Genomic DNA, 19,209 nt, shown 5'->3' on the forward strand with positions numbered 1-19,209 from the left:
CTGATGCTGCTGGTCTGTGTGCCACACTTGGAGCACCGAGGGGCTAGAGACCTAGAGGCACTCAGCAATCTTCCCAGTTCTTCTAAGATGCGGGAAAGCCTGATTCAGAGCCCGGGTCTGCCTTTGAAAAGAGTGGGCTCCCCCAATTACAACTGTCTCTTCCCCTCCACCAGCTGCTAAGGAATCCCAGGCCCGGAATTAGGAACTCCATTTTAAGGCAAGGGGACTGAATGTCCAGCCAGGCCCTCTTCCTGGGGCAGGCAGGCAGGCCTCTGCTTATGGGTGAGAAGCCTGCGGGGTGCTTCTGGCCAGCAGAGGGCATTGAGAAGCCAGGGAGTCAGTTCTGGGATCCCCAGATGGGTTCCTATCAAGTCAAGTTCCTGCGGCCTAAAAAAGGTCCGTCCACATGATGAGGACATTTTTCTCTCTCATAGTCATCTTGCAAGGCATGAGTACCCTGTTTCTGGTATCCAGCTGCAGTGCTTTCTTCTCTCAGGACTTGACTATAATGGATATGATGATTACCAAGAAAGTAATTATTTAGGAGTATGTGAATACTGTTGTGAGTTCATATATGTACATATATGTACAGTGTGCAATTTAAGATTGATATAGTGTTAACATGCACATGTATACTGTGTACACTTAATATATTGTATACATGTATAATATATGCACAGATATTAACATATTTATGTTTATATATGTATATACTATATTATAGGTTATATACACACAATATACATATATACATCTACACTTGGTATATGCACATACATACATATAAAGGTGCAGCTATTGTTATCTCTTGGGTGAAGAAAACCTAATTGTTGACAGACAGCAAAAGAAACCTTTTCATGTGTATATAGGTGAACACACTTCCATGGGAAAGAAAAGCTAGAAGGAAATACACCAAAATTTAAGTAGGTTTTTCCAAAGCAAAATTATGTTTTTTCTATTTTTTTTACTTTAAAACAGTGTACATTTTTATTACCGATATTATCAGAACAAATGTATATATTTAGGTCTAGGTCTAAAATACTGTGCAATAACTTTTTGTCTCTCTGATAGAATTCAGCTTTCTTCAAAGCTGACTGAGGAACATAATTTAGAAACAAATCCTTTTGCTTGTTAAAGCCAAGTCCAACTCAAAGTGATACTATCATGCTTACGGGCCGGCTCAGGCCCGTGGCTTCAGCTCTCAGCTGCTGGCTGACTTTTGTGAAATCAGGTAATCACCAACACATCTGGTCCATGGTCAGGGAAGTTTTTTCCCTTAATTCATTGCTGTACCCCCAGCACCTGCAGCAGTGCCTGGCACAAAATGGCATAGAAGGCATTCACAAATATTTATTAAATGAATGAATGAAGAATAAACCTATCCCCCTTGTTGCTCTATTTTGACCCAATGGTAATAGAGCAGAAGATGGAAAAATGTCCAGAAATGTTGTTGACTCAAAGAGGAAAGGAAACCTTTTTAACCCCTTTATTCAGAAATGGAAATTAAGGGCTGGGCATGGTGGCTCATGCCTGTAATCCCAGAACTTTGGGAGGCAAAGGGAGGATGCGGATCACCTGAGTTCAGGAGTTCGAGACCAGCCTGGGCAACATGGCAAAACCCCATCTCTACGAAAAATACAAAAGTTAACCAGGCATGGTGGCACACGCCTGTAATCCCAGCTACTCGGGAGGCTGAGGCAGGAGAATCACTTGAACCTGGGAGGCAAAGGTTGCAGTGAGCTGAGATCGCACCACTGCACTCCAGCCTAGGCAAAAGAGTGAGACTCTGTCTCAAAAAAAAAGGAAAATTAAGACCAGCTAAAATGTGGGTGATCTTTATTTGACTGCCTTTGTTCCTCAAAATCATTTTTAAAAAACACCTTATATTTGTACCTTATATGTTATATTTGCTGCATTACATTTAAATATATGATTCAGATAATGCTCATTGAATTTCTGCTTTTAAGGTTCTGTTGTTACAAAGGGGCAATAACTTAAAGAAAGCATATATGTCATTGAAAATGATGTTTTCCAGATGTAATGCCCTCCCAGTGTCCAGTCAGAAATTTTTAAAGCAGTTGATAAAAACTCAAAATTCACTGGCACTAACTTACACTTCTTACAACTTTGTCTAATCAATATCATTTTCCAAGCTCTTGCACTCGTAAGTTCTGACTTCATTTTTTTCTTCCTTCTTTTTTTTTTATTTTCTGAAGAATGTGAAAGCCAAGTTGGGATCATTTCTCTTCTTCTTCCTGTGTTTCTTTGTAATCTTTGATTGCGTGTGTATTTTAAACTAAACCAACTTTCTCTGTCTGTTTGAGGGCATCAGCCATATGGAAGGCCGTTGAGGGGATTCTAGGAGGTTCCACATGGGTAAATGCCTTATCAGCACATTGCAGGATTTAGGAATGTGCCAAATTCCAGGATGCATTTGGGAACCAAAGAGCTGGCTATATCCTGGATTCTGCAGCACCTGGAAGCCCCTCTCCAAACAACTCTCAGCCAGGCTTCTTGGTTTACAAAGCAAGCACAGTCTCTACGTTCTCATCATTCACTTGACCATCTCCAAATCTTAAATCTAACAAGACTCATAGCAGCTAATAGGAAAACACTTCTCCTTTCTTACTATTTTTTTTTGTTTGTTTGCTTTACTCTCTACTTGTAAATTGGATAGCCTTAGATTCTCAAAAACAAGTAATTTTCTTTGGTCTGTCTGATTAGATTGTTCATAATAACATTATTACTACTACTGTTATTGATATTTACTGAAAATGCAATATAAGCCCTGCACTATCCCTGCCTTTCAATCAGGTGCTAAACAAGTGAGAAGACCCCTGTTCTCATAGACTTTATTCTAATTTGAGGGAGACTGAAAATAAATTAAGAAACAACCCTGATGGTTTAAGACAGGAAATATTTGCATGAAACGAATAAAAATATTTGCTAGGAAACAAATAGAAAAGCAGGAGTGAGATGATGAGGGTTATATTTAGATTTATCTGAAGGCTTGGTGACATTTGAGCAGTGAAGTGGCCTGCGTGACAGGGCAGACTCTGCCATGAGAAGATCCAGGCAGAAGACCTGCAAGGGCAAAGTCCTTGAGGCAGGAAAAGGCTTGGAGTGTCTGAGGACAGAAAGCTAGCCAAGACCAGGGAGTATGTGAGCAGGGAGAGTGGCAGGTGGGGCAAAATCAGGCAGTGCCTTACAGACCATGGTGGGGAGACCTGGTTTTACTCTAAGGGCAGTGGAGGCCAATGGAAGGTTCTAGAACAACTTGGTTTTTGAGACTCTTTCCTCTGGCTACTGGTAGCAAACAGATGGAGGTAGGATAGGCATTGGAGCAGTAGTCCCCTTAGGAAGCCAGGTTGTCAGCCAGGCCTTGGTGAACCTGGCCCCAGCGGAGGCTGTGGGGATGATGAGATGGTGGGAATGTCCTGTCAGGTTGCCAGGGTTGGCTGTGGGGGATAAAAGAAAGGGAAGGATCAAGAATGACTCCCAGGATTTTGACTGGAATGACTTGTGAGCTCATGTTGTCGCAGCCCTCGTCCTAATATCATCTCATTTAATTCTCCCAGCAACTCTGTGAGCTCAGTGCTGCTGTATACACATTTTCACAGATGAAGAAACTGAGGTGTAGAGAATTTAAATAACTGAGTCATTCAACTCATAAGCCACAGAGCAGGGACCGGAGGCCAGCACCATCTGATGAGAAACCCCTCTGCCTCCCATAGACACTGTGCCTCGGCCCTTTAAGAGAGGCCGGAGGGTGCCAGAAATAATGTTAGATACTTTTTCTATCTATGCAGTTTTAAGAAACTATTTGGAGATTGGTAGGATATATGAAACAAATTCTGGATACTGGTCTAAAATTATAAAATACATTTTATTAGACATTTAATTACTGTTCAAATGTTATAAAAATTCCTCCTTAACTCTGGTGGGAATATAAAATGGTTCAATCATTTTGGAAAACTGGCAGTTTCTTATCAAGTTAAATAAATACCCACGTTATGACTCAGCAATTTTCCTGGGTCTTCGTCCAAGAGAGATGAAACATGCCCACAAAAAGACTTGTACAACAATGTTCATAGTCACCTGGCTTGTAATACCCTCAAACTGGCAACAAACAAATGCTCACCCACCGCCATATGGATAACAAATCGTAGCACATTCATAGGAGGGAATACTACACAGCAGTTAAAAGGAATGGATCACGCAACATGAATGAATCTCAATCACATTATGTTGAATAGAAGAAGGAAGGCACGAAAACATCCTATATGGTTTTATTTATTTGAAGTTGGAGAACAGTAAAAACAATATCTGTGGTGGTAGAGGGTGAGGGTTTGACTAGAAAGAGGCACAGCAAACTTTCTGGAAGGTAGAGGCACTGTGTATCTGGATTACATTGAGGAATACATGGAAATATGTTTGCATATTTCTTTCTAGAGGTGAATTAGCAGTTAATCAGGATAGTAATACAGGTCTAGGGAGAGCCTTCAAATCCTCTGAAGATTCCGGCGCGCTGACAGACGATGCTGAGAAATTCCACCAGGTGGCGCTGCGTTCGCTGACGCTTTATTATCGGGAGAAAACGTGGAAAACAGAAGCCCACCCGAGGTCTTCCTAGCTCCCCACCCCCATTTCTACCCCCTGCACTTACACACATTCCACCTCTTTTTTGACCTGAGTATCCTCCTCTCTTTTCCCACCTGGCCATCTGCCAAACCATCCCCCTAGCCTGGTATTACTAAGAAGTGATTCACCCTCTCATTTCGGAGACCTAACTAGCAGGTGGGCAGTGGATAATTTTTTTTTTTTAATTCTGTTTGGTGTTGCATGTCAGGTTTCGTTGGTGATGGAAAGTCATTTGAATGTTCTAGGAAAAGAGCAATATAATAAGGTTTAATTCTGGGGAAAGCAGTACAGACACTTGGCAGAGCAGAGAAATAAATCTAACTGGGGTTCTTCGTTATTTTTTTTCTTTTTATTTCTTTTCGGCCTTTTTCATTTTTCCAGCGGGTAAACTGGAAACAGTGAAATGGGCGTTCACCTGGCCTCTGAGTTTCGTCTTATACTTCACTGTACCCAACTGCAACAAGCCGCGCTGGGAGAAATGGTTCATGGTGACGTTTGCTTCCTCCACGCTGTGGATCGCAGCCTTCTCCTACATGATGGTGTGGATGGTGAGTGCAATCGGGACCCCATGGCACTGTTAAATCTCTTTAGAGGATAAAGAAGGGAATAAGAGTCAGGGTTTCAGCCTATAACTGTACTAGTCAGCTATTGCTACAATAAGCTGCACAACGAACCACTCCTAAACTTAGTAGTTTAGAATTGCAGGCATCGATTCTCCTGCTCACACGTCTTCAGGTTGACTGTGGATTCATTAATCTTAGCTGGGACCTGCTATGCAGCTCTGTTTCAGGCTTCAGGGTGGTCATGTTTGATTCAGGCAGTAGGTGGGTCCATGTCTACTCCACGTGTCTGCTTATTTTCTTTGTACCAGAGGCTAGCTACCTGGGGTATGCTCTTCTCACAGTGCATCATTAGAATGCAAGAGAGTACGTGGAAACACGAAATGCCTCCAGGGTCTGCGCCTGGCCCTGACTTACCATCACGTCCACTCACATTTTACTGGCCAAGCCCCACATCAATGGCATGGGGGAAATGTACTCCACCTGCTCCAGTGGGAAGAACAGCCATGTCACAGGGCAAAGGACATGGAGGAAAGGCATAAAGAATTGGGAAATGATGATCAATCCCTGTCGGCATCTTAGTTTCTTCAACCAGACAATGAGGCATTGCGTTAGGTGAACACTCAAGGGTCCCTTCTGAGGCTAAAATAATGACTCAATGATTCACATTGGTTGATTGACATTGACTGGCATTAGTTGATTGACATTGATTCAGTGGCTTTGACATTAACAAAGCCATTTTAGGAAACCCAGCCTTCCAGAATGCATTACCCATTTATGGCTATACTTTTTAACTGGGGAGAAATTCCAAATCATTAGAATTGGACAGAAATTAAAAGGCATGGCAAAGTGATGCAAATCCAAATTAATCTTGCCTTGAGTGTTGGACAGAAATGTAATATAAATTCTGGAGAATTAAACTCAAGAGCTAAAAAGAAGGTTCTGAAAAAGATATTTTGGTAGGACCAAAAATACCGAGAAAAATTTTGTTACATGGATTGCAAATTTGTAAACCTGATACAACTAATTCATAATCATCTCTTTCCTCAATGTCACAAACATTTTTTTAAACCCAAGTTTTATAGCCAGGGGTTTCTCTCTCATCCTGCAATCACTAATGTTTTCATCTGACATACGCACCAAGAGCCACCTCCTATCTGGGTTTGGGGGACCGTGTTGGCTGTCCCTGACCTTAAGGTGCTACATGATTTTCTGTGCAGTCCCCTAATCAGCAGGCTAACTGACCTGACTCATCTGAGGTTCAACCTCCTTCTGTTTGCTTCCTTTTCCTCCAGCGGAGGTTCTAATAAGTCCCAACCAATGCCCAGGAGTAGGGAGAAAACTAGGAGAAGCCGGAGACCTGGTCCCAGCCACCTGAGCAGTCTGCTCCCCTGAACTCCAGACCCAGCCACAAACATGATCATGAAAATGATGAGCCAGAGGCCAAGCCTGGCTGAGCCAAACCAGATTCCTACAGGGACTGAGCTGAGGGTTAAAAAGGAAAAACAAGGTTTGGCCAGGACGCTGGTAGCTTCATTTGCTCCAGAGCAACAAAATAGAAACAGCGTGTGTTTCTGCAGCTCACTTTCCTCCCTGGAGACTGGAAGTCAGAAAGCCCTGTGGCCACCCCAGGTTAAATTCTGTTCAGTTCTGCTCAGTACTGAACAGAAATGAGCTGCATTCTCTGTTTGAAAGGAGGCAAGGCAAGCATCTCTATGGATTTCACTCACATCCCCCCAGTCTTTGAACAGGGAAGGAGCGATTGTGGCCTTTGGAGTGAAGTCAGGGTTCCGGGTGTAGGTGTCTGTCAAGGGCTGCCCCAGGAGGAACTGTGAGAAGAATGTGCTCCTTACAACATGTGCTTTGCATTTCCTGTAATTTTATGGCAAGTGAGGGAGATCAAGTGGCATCCTAAAATGAGCTGACAGTTTCAACTCTTATGAGTTATCTTCTCCTTGGGCCCACATGCAGGGAATGTGTCTCTTTTTCCACTTACCTCTTTTTTTGCCACCAGCTCCGTCATCATCTGCCTCATCAACTGCTTTTGTTTTTTTAAGCATGCTTGCATTTGCTTTTTCTATATTTGCATAAATTTAAGCGGTACAAGTAAATTTGTTACATGGATATATTGTGTGATGGAAGTGACGAAGTCCTGACTTTAGTGTATCCATGACTGAAATAATGTGCATCGTACCCATTAAGTAATTTCTCGTCACCCACCCCATTCATTCTGTGCTGAATTTAAACTGGGGTGGCCTCTGGCCTTCCTGTTTTTCAGTCTCCAGGGAGGAAAGTGAGATGTAGAAACACAACATTTCTGACCCTGACCCTTCCGAGACTCCACTGCCTATCATGCTGCACCCCATGTCCAAGTGTACACATTACGTAGCACTCGCTTATGAGTGAGAACATGCGGAGTTTGACTTTCTGTGTCTGAGCTGTTTCACTTAAGATGATGGTCCCCAGAAGCTATTATAGTGAAGAAGATGTTGACAAGGACAGCAAATTGCTACCAAGCTTCAAGGAACAGAGAAAAGGAAATGCTAGTTATGGCTTTCCCCATTTTTTTTCTTTTCTTTTCTTTTTTTTTTTTTTTTTTTTTTGTGAGACAGGGTCTCACTCTGTTGCCGAGGCTGGAGTACAATGGCACTATCACAGCTCATCGCAGCCTGAACCTCCTGGGCTCAAGCCATCCTCCTGCCTCAGCCTCTCAAGGAGCTGGGACCACAGGCATACACCACTGTGCCCAGCTAATTTTTAAAATTTTTTGTAGAGACAAGGTCTCACTATGTTGCTCACGCTGGTCTAGAACTTTTGAACTTAAGCAATCCTCTCAACTTGGCCTCCCAAAGTGATAGGATTACAGGCATGAGCCACCGTGCCCAACCTTAGAGTTATGCCTTTTCTGACGAGTATGGATACTGTCAAATCCAGCCCCTTTGCAGTTCTTCTAAATTCCCATTGTGCATCCCCCCTGACATGGATGCTCAAATTCCAAGCAAAGCATTCATCCATTCTGGATGCCTCAGGGCCACCCGTAGTTCAAATATTCTGTCCCAATATTGCCTTTTTCCCAGAAATTCTATTTTCTCTTCTCAAACCACCCACCTCACCTGAAAAGAACAAGTGAAAAGGCCAATGTTTTGTTGGAAAGTTTGGGTCCTATTACAGCACTGTCCCCTGACCTGCAGCCCCAGTCAGCATCCACATAGTGCTTGTCACTCTCTGTATTGATATAGAGAGCAGACATTGCACCCCACAGAGATAGCCCAGACCATAGCCTGTTGTGAGTCTCCATCAGAAGAATCATGGGCAGGTGGGGCTTGAGTTGACCCTCAGCTGACCACCTCTTCCTGCTCCTTCTAGGTCACAATCATTGGTTACACCCTGGGGATTCCTGACGTCATCATGGGGATCACCTTCCTGGCTGCTGGGACCAGTGTGCCTGACTGCATGGCCAGCCTCATTGTGGCCAGACAAGGTGGGACTTCCAGTGGCAATGGGGAAGGAGGGAGGGAGGGAGGAGGAGAGGGAGGGAGGGAGGGAGGGAAGAAAGGCAGGAGGGAGAAGAGAAAGGAGGGAGGGAGAAGAGAAGGAAAGAGGGAGGGAGAGAATGAAGGAAGGAAGGAAGGAAGGCAGACAGGTGGGCCTCTTTACATGGGGGGCCCACCGGGTAATTAACAGGGTTTGGAAAGAGGAAGGGTGATGCCGTGTTGGTTGAAAGGTTTCCTAGGCTCAGAAGAACAGAGAAATAATCCAGAAGGTCTTACCCTTGAGGAAAGCTAAGACATTTCCTAGGTAGCACCCATACCCCTTCTGGAGGCTGTATCACCATCCTTCTATTATTCAAAGTAGGAGGAAATGTACTGACAGCTAACCTTTACTGAGTAAAGCATGGTAGATGCACTACCTTATTTGATTTAAACAACAGCTCTGTGAAATAAGCACAATCATACCCCCATTTTATGGACAAGAAAATTGAGGCTTAGAGAAGACAAGCCTCATCTCTAAGGCTGACCCACCTGCAGTGCCCTCTGAGTGACGGGTCCCAGAGGTCAGTTTTCAGAGTGTGACAGATCCTTCCCTCCTTCAAAGCCAAGCTCACAGGCTCACAGCTCACCTTCCCAAACAGATGCCCCAGATGGCCACACCCTTCCGCAGCACTCATTCTGACGCATCTGCCTGATTTATGCTGGAGGGCATTTGTTTCAAACAAATGTGTGTTGAGCTACAAAACTTAGCTCAGTGTCCCATAGACGTCTTCATGAAGCTCTACTATTGTCTACACTATTGTTCAGTTATTCTGAAGAAGGCCTGGAGACAGTGCAGGGCAGTTGGAAGACGACCCAGTGTGCAGGTGTGAGCTCGGGAGTCACTTTCTAGCATGGTTGAGTTTATTCCTTTCCATAAGGGTGTCTCAGAATCTCCAGAATCCTTGAAACCATCTGTATTAGTGCGTCTCACATTGCTGTAAAGAAATACCTGAGGCTGAGTAATTTATCAAAAAAGAGCTCTAACTGGCTGATGGTTCTGCAGGCTGTACAAGAAGCATGCCAGCATCTGCTCGGCTTCTGGGGAGGCCTCAGGAAACTTCCAGTCATGGTTAAGGTGAACGGGAAGCAGGCATGTCTTACACGGCAGGAGCAAGAGGGTGGGGGGAGGTGCTACACACATTTAAATAACCAGATCTCACAAGATCTCACTCACTATCACAAAGCTGGTACCAATGGGGGATGGTGCTAAACCATTCATAAGAAACCACCCCCATAATCCAATCACCTCCCGCCAAGCCTCACCTCCAGCACTGGGGACTACAATCCACATGAGATTTTGTGGGGACACAGACACAAAGCATATCACTGTATTTGGTTTTTTGAATCACTTATATTCAATCAGTGATGATATTTGAAGTAAAGGTCAACCATTCAATAGAACGTGTGTTTCTATGTTTTATAATTAGTGTCATCCTTTCACGTGGGTGATGGCCTCGAAAGAGAAGCACATATGTGAGCTTGCAGAACCACTCTCTGGCTGTGAGATTAAAGGCTTGGGAGAGTCCTGTGTGGGGCCCTGCACTCTCCTGGGTTCCCTTCCCTCTCTTAAGTGACCTCTTGTCCCTGCAGGGATGGGGGACATGGCCGTGTCCAACTCCATTGGGAGCAACGTGTTTGACATCCTGATTGGCCTTGGTCTCCCCTGGGCTCTGCAGACCCTGGCTGTGGATTACGGATCCTACGTAAGTGGTTTTCTCCAGGACATCTCCTGAAATCCAGGGCTACGTGACTCTGTTTTAACAGCCTTGGCCACAGGGTCTTTGTCTCGGGGAAAAAGGGGTGTAGAAATCGTAATATTCAGGGGAAAACAAATTCTCCTCGTCAAAGGCCTTACTAAGTCAGGCTTGCGGGGACATTCAGGACTTTAGAGCAGGGGCCAGCAAACTTTTTCTGTCGAGGGGCAAATACTAAATATTTTAGGCTTTGTGGGCCAGAGGATGTTTATACAGCTCTTCAGCTTTGCTGCTGTAGCAGAAAAACGGCCATAGACAATAAATAACCAAACGGACATGTCTGTTTCAATACAACTTTCCTAACGGAAACTGAAGTTTGAATTTTATATCATTTTTATATGTCATGATATATAACACTTCTTTTGATTTTTGTTCCAACCATTTAAATATGTAAAAACCATTCTTCACTCATGGACTATGCAGAAACAATTGGTGGGCCAAATTGGGTCCATGGGTCATAACTTGCCAACCCCTACTTTAGTGTACTTAGACTTGCTTCACCTTATTACAGGCTAAGTGATTCATGTCAGAGAGACGCTGGAGAGATGACATCCAAGTTGGCCACTGAAAGGGCATCGCCCTGGCGGGGAGCGGGGGAAAGGGTCACAGAACTCCAAATAACTCTTCTAAGTTCTGCAGCCCACAGAGTGAGACTCTGCAGTCAGGCTCTTATGAATCGAGACACATCAGCCAAATTCACAAGAGTTTGATGTCTAGGATAGAATGTCAACAGATGGTAGTAACAGATGGTAAGATATATAAGGCTGTGCAGAAAGCATGTGCTTATTTTGGATGATATGTTCTCTATATTCCTGGAGAAATATCTTATGTGGGAATTATTTTGGGCATCCTATGACCATCCCCTAATTCAGGGTTTCAGGAGTACTCACAGATTACATTCATGGCTAAGGTTTATTATAGCACAGGATATGGGATAAAAGGAGCTGGAAAATGAAATGCATCAGGAGAAGCCCAGCGTGGTCAGCTGCAGGCCTCTAATTCCTTCCCTAATGAGTCACACAGGAAGTGCTTTCTCCCTTGCGGGAAACATGCACGAGATGTCTCTATCCAGGGAAGTCCACTGGAGGCTGAGGCTTTTGGGGAGGGCTGGTCAAGTAGGCACATTTCTGCTGCATGAACAGCCATGATGCCTGAATCTCAGAACCCCAGCATAGATACCAGGTAGACATTATAAAGTTTGGGAAATCATTGTGACAAATTGGTACAGCATGGCCTATCGCTTCTGGGGTACAAACCAATGTCATCAATTGTAGCATCCCAAGGGTCACATTCATAGGGGTTGGCCAAAGGTCAACCATGGTTCTGGACTCTCCTGGAGGTATGCAAAGATTAAATAACCAGGTCTACTGTGTCAACAACTTTCGCACAGAAGGTCAAATTATGGTTTTATTTTTCAGAATAAGTGTTGCTAGCTACTATATTACCAAAAACCCCAAAATTCCACTGGAGTAGCCCAACACGGGTTTTTTACTCAAATTCCACTGCAGATGTTCCCATCCTGGCAGCTCTCGTGGCTCTTCCAAGCAGAAACTCAGGGTTTGTGGCACAGTCCATCCGGTGGTTCTACCATCTTGAAGTCCTTCTCCCATAGCTACACAGAAAGCAGAGAAGGCAAGGGCATGGAATATTGTGTAGATCACTTTCTGATGAGGCCTGGAAGTGGTGTCTGTGCCAACTGTTCCCATCCCACTGTCCACATAAGTTACATGTACCCACTTGGATGCAAGAAGGATCCAGGTAATTAGGTTAGTGTTGTGCCTGAAATTAATATAGCCACATGTGGCTTGTGGCTGACTGTTGGACCCTGTAGCTCTAGAGGATTAAATGACAATCACCCAGAGTCTAATCCATAGATAACTATTGTTAACATTTCAGCATATTTTTCTTTCTCTAGGTTACTTTGTATAGCAAAGATCATCCTATATAGGCAATTTTATACATTGCTTTTTATACTTCCTGTTATAGCAAACGTTTTTTCGTCAAAGTCTCATTGGAAACATCATCTTCAAGGTGACCTATTATTACAGTATATTCCAAAATGTACTTAATCATGCTGCTGCTCTTGGACACTTACGTTGATTCAAACCTTTCACTGTTGTAAGTAGTGACACCACAGACATCTTTGTACATTAATCTATAGGTTTTAGAGTTGTACATAAATCTATACTTTTCAAGTTTACATTTCAAGTTTTTCTTTAGATGATTTTTCTCCGTGTTAGAAAAGTTGTATAAAAGATTGTTTTCCAGAATGACAATATTTTTTACATGGTTATTTGTCCAGATTCATTCCTGAAGTTTTGGGACAGCTTTATGACACCCTCATATCCTGACCACAGGAAGCTCCATGAGGGCTGACATTGAGCCTTTCACATGTCTGTCTTCTTCGTGGCACACAGTATGGGGCAGGCACATACTCAAGCCATGAAAAACATGTTGAATAAATGGGAATCCGTGTTTAGCTCTCCCATGGCCTTTGCATTCACTTTCACCAGCAGCGAAAGTTACCTTTCATGAATTAGAGGGACACTTCAGGTCCAGGCTGAGACACGAGGGCATGAATAACCTCGTAATTTGGTGCCCCCCAAAACATATTTTTATTAAAAAAAAAACATTAATTCAGCATTTACTTTCAAGATGAGATAAATGCTTCGTGAGCAAAGGGTGGAGGCGGGAGATTACTGGTTCCTTCAGTAACGCAGTCTTCCCTTGTTATCAAGAAGTTCAGCTCTGAACTCAAACTTGCATATCATGGTGTGAACAAAAGCTTCGCAGTTAACACAACCTAACTTCCTTAAAAAATATTTAGTGACTTTATGTCGCTACTCAGTCATGCTTGACAAGGAAGCCAGTGAAAATGCTCCTTAGCCCGACTCAGAGTGCTGCATACAGGGGTCTGATGAACCCATTGGCAGTCCATCTGGTTTGCTCCTCAGCTTGTTTCACTTCCCCATTTACCTCTTATCAAAGTTATGAGGAATTAAAAATCAGACCTATCTGAATTTTAACTGCTTTTTGTCCCTCTGTTGAGGACTAGAAGACAATGGCTAAAAAACAGACATCAAAAAGAAGAAGAAAAAAAAAACCTGGGCTCTAAACAATCTGAAAAATTCATCCCTGAATAATATATTTTCACCAGGATGACTCTCCAGTGAGGGAGGGACAAGCAGGAGCAGAGAATGAGAAACTTTCAATGTCCTTCAGATCCATGATGTTATTTCTTATTTTACTTTGATTAAAGGGGACAATCATAGAAGGTGAAATCAAAAACTTTCAAAACAAAACTAAAACTCACCCCAGAAGCAAACCAGTTTATCTTACTAACTTTGAAATCTTCCTGACTAGACGTGGATATCAGGCCTGAAATTCCAACTCGATTCGGCACACCATAAATCATTCCCCTAATGATTTCTCCTCCTTTCCTCTCCTTCTGACATTCTCCCAATACTCTTTAAAGAACAAAAAAAATTAAACATTATTCTTCTATCAGTAATTCCCAGAGCTATGAAAGCATACTCTTTCCAGATCTCAATGTCTACTGACACAGTGACATCATGAAAACAAAAATTCAGGCTTTAGTGGATGTTTCGCCCAAATTCATGTTTCTCATCTGAAGATGACATAATTGGATCACTCTGGTCATTCTGCTGGAATTATACAAGGGCCACATTAAGTCTTGAAATTGAAGATCTACTTTATCCTTGAAGTCAAGGGGGAAATACAGGAGAAGAAACCACTCTGGCTTATTATGATCAATAACCATGACACGCACAAGAGTCCTCTTGGGGGAGACTTGGTTAGGAAGACTCTAGAGACAGGTGTGTCAAGTTGTGCTTCCATCCAAATGCTGTTGTTTCTGTAATCAGTGCAAAAAAAAAAAAAAAAAAAAAGATCGTTTTATGCCAGGGATACAAACATCCAATGCAGACCACTCTTTTGAAAATAGAAAATCAATAATATAATCAATAAACAGTTTATGAACTCCAGGGAAGTCAAGGAGATTCCATTTGATATATAGTGTGAGGTAGGGATTCAATTTTATTGTTTGGCACATGGATATATAGTTGTTTCAGCACCCTCTGCTGAAAAGGAGATTTCATTTTGAGCTTTAAAAATTCAATGGAAAAATTTCTGGTTAGCTTATTTTTCAGGAATAATCACAACCTAGGAACTACTAGGAAGCCATGATTTGGTTAAAGCTGTGAATGTTGCATTTCATAAGTAATGCTAACTTTCACTATTTGGAAAAGTTTTTATCTTGAGTCAAGACTAAAATGTAAATGAACAAGAAACAGGGAAGGATCAACCTGGTGAACTGAATCGGGGAGTGAGGATCATAAAATCAGCCCCAGATCCTAGTGGCATGCTTTAATATTCTGCTTTCTCCTTATTCTACTCAAGTAGTTGCTCTCCTTCCTTGAGAGGGCATTTAATAAGGGAAGAATCCCTGTGAAGAGAAGAACCCCAAATTCTCCCCACATCCTAAATCTTCTAATCCTTCTAAGCTCTGCCCAAATACATCCTCACACTGCACATAATCTCTTTCCACATCTCTGTTGACCAATCCACATTCCTCCTTGTTTCACAGTTATTAACCACATCTCTCTCTGCTGTTAGAATCTGAGTTTAAGACCTCATCCACTTAATGTCTGCCACTCACACTGCACCAATATCCGTCTTACACATAGAAGGACATTTTATTTGTTTAAATAGGAATAAATTTTATTTTTTCAATTGCAGGAACAAGCAATCCCTTTGTACATCAATAGCTCCTAAGATCTTTGCCATGTGTCAGCCCAGTTAAATAATTTATATTAATGGTGGTGATCCTGAGTCATTCAAGAAAAAGTTAAGTTAGATCTCATATCCTCTAGGATACACATCAAGTGTATGATCTATTTCAAAGTGAAATATTTCATCAAAAATAGTTAAGGAACTAGCTTATAGAAAGGTAGACTTTAATTTTCCTGAAGCCTTTGCTTGTACAGACTATGCTGCTTTGACTAATAATGTTAGATCAAAATAGTAACAGTATTTGGCCCAACCAAACAATGCCTTTTGGTTTGCTTGGAAGCTGGGGGTCCCAGAAAATGGCCCTCTGAATCCAGACTACCTCACAGAGGGGGTTACAAGGGCCCCGACCAAGGGCTTCTTTCTTTCTCTAGCTCATCCTTCAGGTCTCAATATAGATGTTGAACTGGGATTTCCCAAGCCTGGACCAGATGTCATGCCTGTGTTCAGCAGTTCTCATCAAAGTGCTTACCTTTACCCCTTGGTCTGAGTCTCCCTCTGGAGAAGTGACCTCCCTGAAACAGGAACTGTGCTCATCTATGCATTTATTATTTCCTTTGTGCCTAGCACAGTGCCTGGCACTTGGAACATATTCCACAAATATTTGTTGGATGGATGGATGGATGGATGGATGGATGGATGGATGGATGGATGGATGGATAGATGGATGGATGGATGGATGGATGGAGAGATGGATGGATGGATGGATAGATGGATGGAGGAACATGTGTGAGCAAAGAAGAACAAAGCAGTAGGGTGACTTGAGAAGAGAGTAGGGGGGCAAGCACAACAGCAAAAAGAATAGCTAGAATTCACTGAGCATCTACTCTGCACCAGGCACTGTAGGGACACTGTATTCACACGGTCTCCTCTAATCCTTCCAACGCCTATATAAGGGAATGATTATTCTTTCAACCGGGGCTTATTATGCACCCACTATATGCCAGGAACTTGTCAAGGCAATAGGGATTCAGAAGTGAACAAGATAGACAAGACCTTTCCTCTTAGAGTATACATTGAGTGGGGAAGGATAGACAGTACATATGTGAACAAATGCCTGATTGCACTAACTTCAGAGGACAAAAGCCTTATGCAGATGATGAGATGAAGTGATGTTTTAGAGAGAGAGGTGCAGGTGTCACTCTGTATTTACTGAACAGGAGGTTGAGTTCTGTGGAGTCATGAATGACAAGAGCCAGCCATGGGAAGAGAGGGGTGTGTGGAGAGCAGAAGAGCATTCTGAGAAGGAACTGTACTTGCAAAGGCATCGAGGCAGGATGTGTCCTAGAACAGGAGACATGCTGGGCAGAGGTAGTGCAGAGTAAGGTGGGCAGGGGTCATACTGGACCGCCAAGACTGGGCTCAGGTTTCATGCTAAATCCAATATAGTTCTTAGCTCAATTCTGCAGATTAGGAAACCAAGGCACAGAGGTTAAATCACACAGCCAGAAAGAGGCAGAGAGGAGTGCTTTCCTCAAAGCACTGACAACTATTGCCAAAGCAAGTCATGCCACAGCAGTCACCCATGCATAACTCTGGGCTCAGAGGAGAAATTTCAGACCAGATCCATCCCTGAGTTTGAATCTTTGCTAAAAGACAGGGCAGGGTCTGCTTATTAATGCTCAGGTGGCTTCAACTTTATATAAAGAAGTGAAGAGCTAGAAGGAGAGCAAATTCTGATCCCCAGTTTTCTATCCTAAAAGTACCAACAGGCATCATGGGGGCTGTATTCATTGCTGCCCTGGGCCGTGGTAACTGATATTTCTACAGGGATTTTCTGTCTGATGGTTGGAGGAACCGCTCTGGATCCTTTGTTCAGTCCCTGGTCCCTCTCTGGCTCTCTTTGGGTGCCTTCAAGTGGTCAATTCCTCATGCTCAGCCACACTGGGCAGGGTGGGGGACATCACCATGGAACTCATGCCGAAATGCAGACGTTATTTGGAAAAATAATCCCAGGTTCATGGAAAAGCAAATCTAGGGCTTATTTGCTGAGAGCATTTTGATCTGCCCTCTTCTCCACCACAAGCTTTTCCTAGGAGAGGCTTTATTTCCAAAATGACACTCAAAAGCCTCTTTTCCTGTAGCATGGTAGTGACCGCATGACATCTTTCTGCATCTCTGACATCAGAACCGAGCAGCCACTGTGGGTTTAATGGCCTCTCCTAACCTCACAAGGGACCTGCCAACAATTTTGAAGCAATTTTTCCATCTCATCTAGATGGGATTTCCAAGTTATAATTATCTGATAATTACCATCCGGACAGCTGTTTTGTGCGTGGCATTAGGTTTAAGCATTTGGCAGGGAAGGATGAATGTAGTTTTACAGATTTTGACATTTCTTAACACTTTGTGGCTTGCTCAGAAGGCAGCTAGTTACCTAAGTGCCCAAAATAAGAAATCTTTCTAAAAGTCAAAGTTTGGAAAATGAGCACTTCTTGTTCCATTATGGTGATGAACGTCTGTTCCACAAGCTTTACGAGAGCTGAGAAAGTCACCATGCAGGCTCCAGGAAGCCAGGGCAAAACTCATATTTCTAAGCTAGTGCTTAGAAATGTAAAACAAATCTGAGATGCAATGGAGGGAGGGTGTCTGTCTTTCTCTCTCCAAGCAAGAGACCACCAGAGTCCAGAAACAACAGAGACAAAAAGAAGAGCTGTCCAGAAATATTCTCACCCCCCACTGTCTGCCTGGTTTATTCTTTCTTTGACCAAGTGTTAATTGAGTGCCTACTGTGTGCTGTGCTGGTGACCACTAGAGATGGTGCAGTAAGCAAGACAGGCAGAGGCCTATGCTCCTGGACCTACAGCTATGGAAGGAGAGAATTGCACAAGCAATTCCAAAACAAGATGTGATGCCTGCTTTCCTAAGGGCTGCCTATACGGAAGTTTAGATAGTGTGTGGCAGTGATTGGGGTATCTGGAATGCTGGGGAGGAAATGACAGTTATTCTGAGAATCCGAGATTATCAGGACAAGCAGGTGGAGAGAGGTGAGAAAATTTTTTTCCAAACAGAAATAAGAGCTTGTAGAACACCAAGATATGGGAAGACTTGTTGCACTGAAGGACCCAAGGGCTGCTTCTGTGACTGGGGGGAGTATGGGAGGGGTGAGGAGTTGGGGAGCTGAAACAAAGTGGCAGAAATGAAACTAGAGAGAGAGAGAAGCTGCGTGGTAAAGGCCATGGTAATGGAAAGAATGAAGGGTACACAAGAAGGAGAGATACAGTCATGTATGCCTTTTAGAAAGGATGTTCTGACAATTCCGTAGAGAAAGCATTGGAGCCTGACAAGACTGATGGCAACAAGTTCAGCTATGAGGCATTTGCAGGAGAGAGAAAATAGGGTGATTGGATTATGATAGTTGTGTCTGTTAGCTATAGTTACCATAATGCTAAGTAACAAAAGGCATGCATCCATTAGCGTATATTTCTCAGTCATACCTTTGTGGCTGACAAGTGTATGGCTGATCTGGGCTTGGCTGCAGGCTTCATATGAGTCTGTTCCAAGTGTCTCTCATTCTCTTTGGACCACTGGCTTCTCAAGACACAGCCTTCTCATGATGTGTCTCAAAGAAGACACATCATGTTTTGCCCTTCTCAAAGCAAGAGCACAAAAAGACACACCCAGCTTCGGAAACACATTTTGGATTCAGGCTCATATCAGGTCAGCTAACACCATTGGCCAAAGAGTATCACACAGCCAAGCCCCAAATCAGGAAGCAGAAAAATGCATCCACTCACCATGAGGCTATGGAAAGTGTGTGGACATAAAACCTACTACAGGGAGAGGAAGTGAGACCAGCAGTTCACTCTGCCTCCACAGTAGCAGTAAAACTGGAGATCAGTGGAAAGCTAAGCAAGAGACTACAGAAAAAAATAACAGGACCTGGCAATTAGTTTAACTTTAGCCCCTAAA

At 43.2% G+C, this 19,209-nt stretch overlaps 1 protein-coding gene across 1 annotated transcript in view; it reads left to right on the forward strand.

Moving 5' to 3' along the window:
* SLC24A3 (solute carrier family 24 member 3) overlaps positions 1–19,209 on the forward strand; it is a 509,957-nt gene that overhangs the window by 475,354 nt on the left and 15,394 nt on the right. Inside the window, exons 13-15 of the mRNA XM_054468182.1 lie at positions 5,023–5,189; positions 8,568–8,682; positions 10,325–10,437. Coding sequence (XP_054324157.1) covers positions 5,023–5,189; positions 8,568–8,682; positions 10,325–10,437 — 395 coding nt within the window. The remainder of the gene's footprint in view (positions 1–5,022; positions 5,190–8,567; positions 8,683–10,324; positions 10,438–19,209) is intronic.

The sequence above is a fragment of the Pongo pygmaeus genome, chromosome 21 (genome assembly GCF_028885625.2).
Source record: "Pongo pygmaeus isolate AG05252 chromosome 21, NHGRI_mPonPyg2-v2.0_pri, whole genome shotgun sequence".
NCBI lineage: Eukaryota > Metazoa > Chordata > Mammalia > Primates > Hominidae > Pongo > Pongo pygmaeus.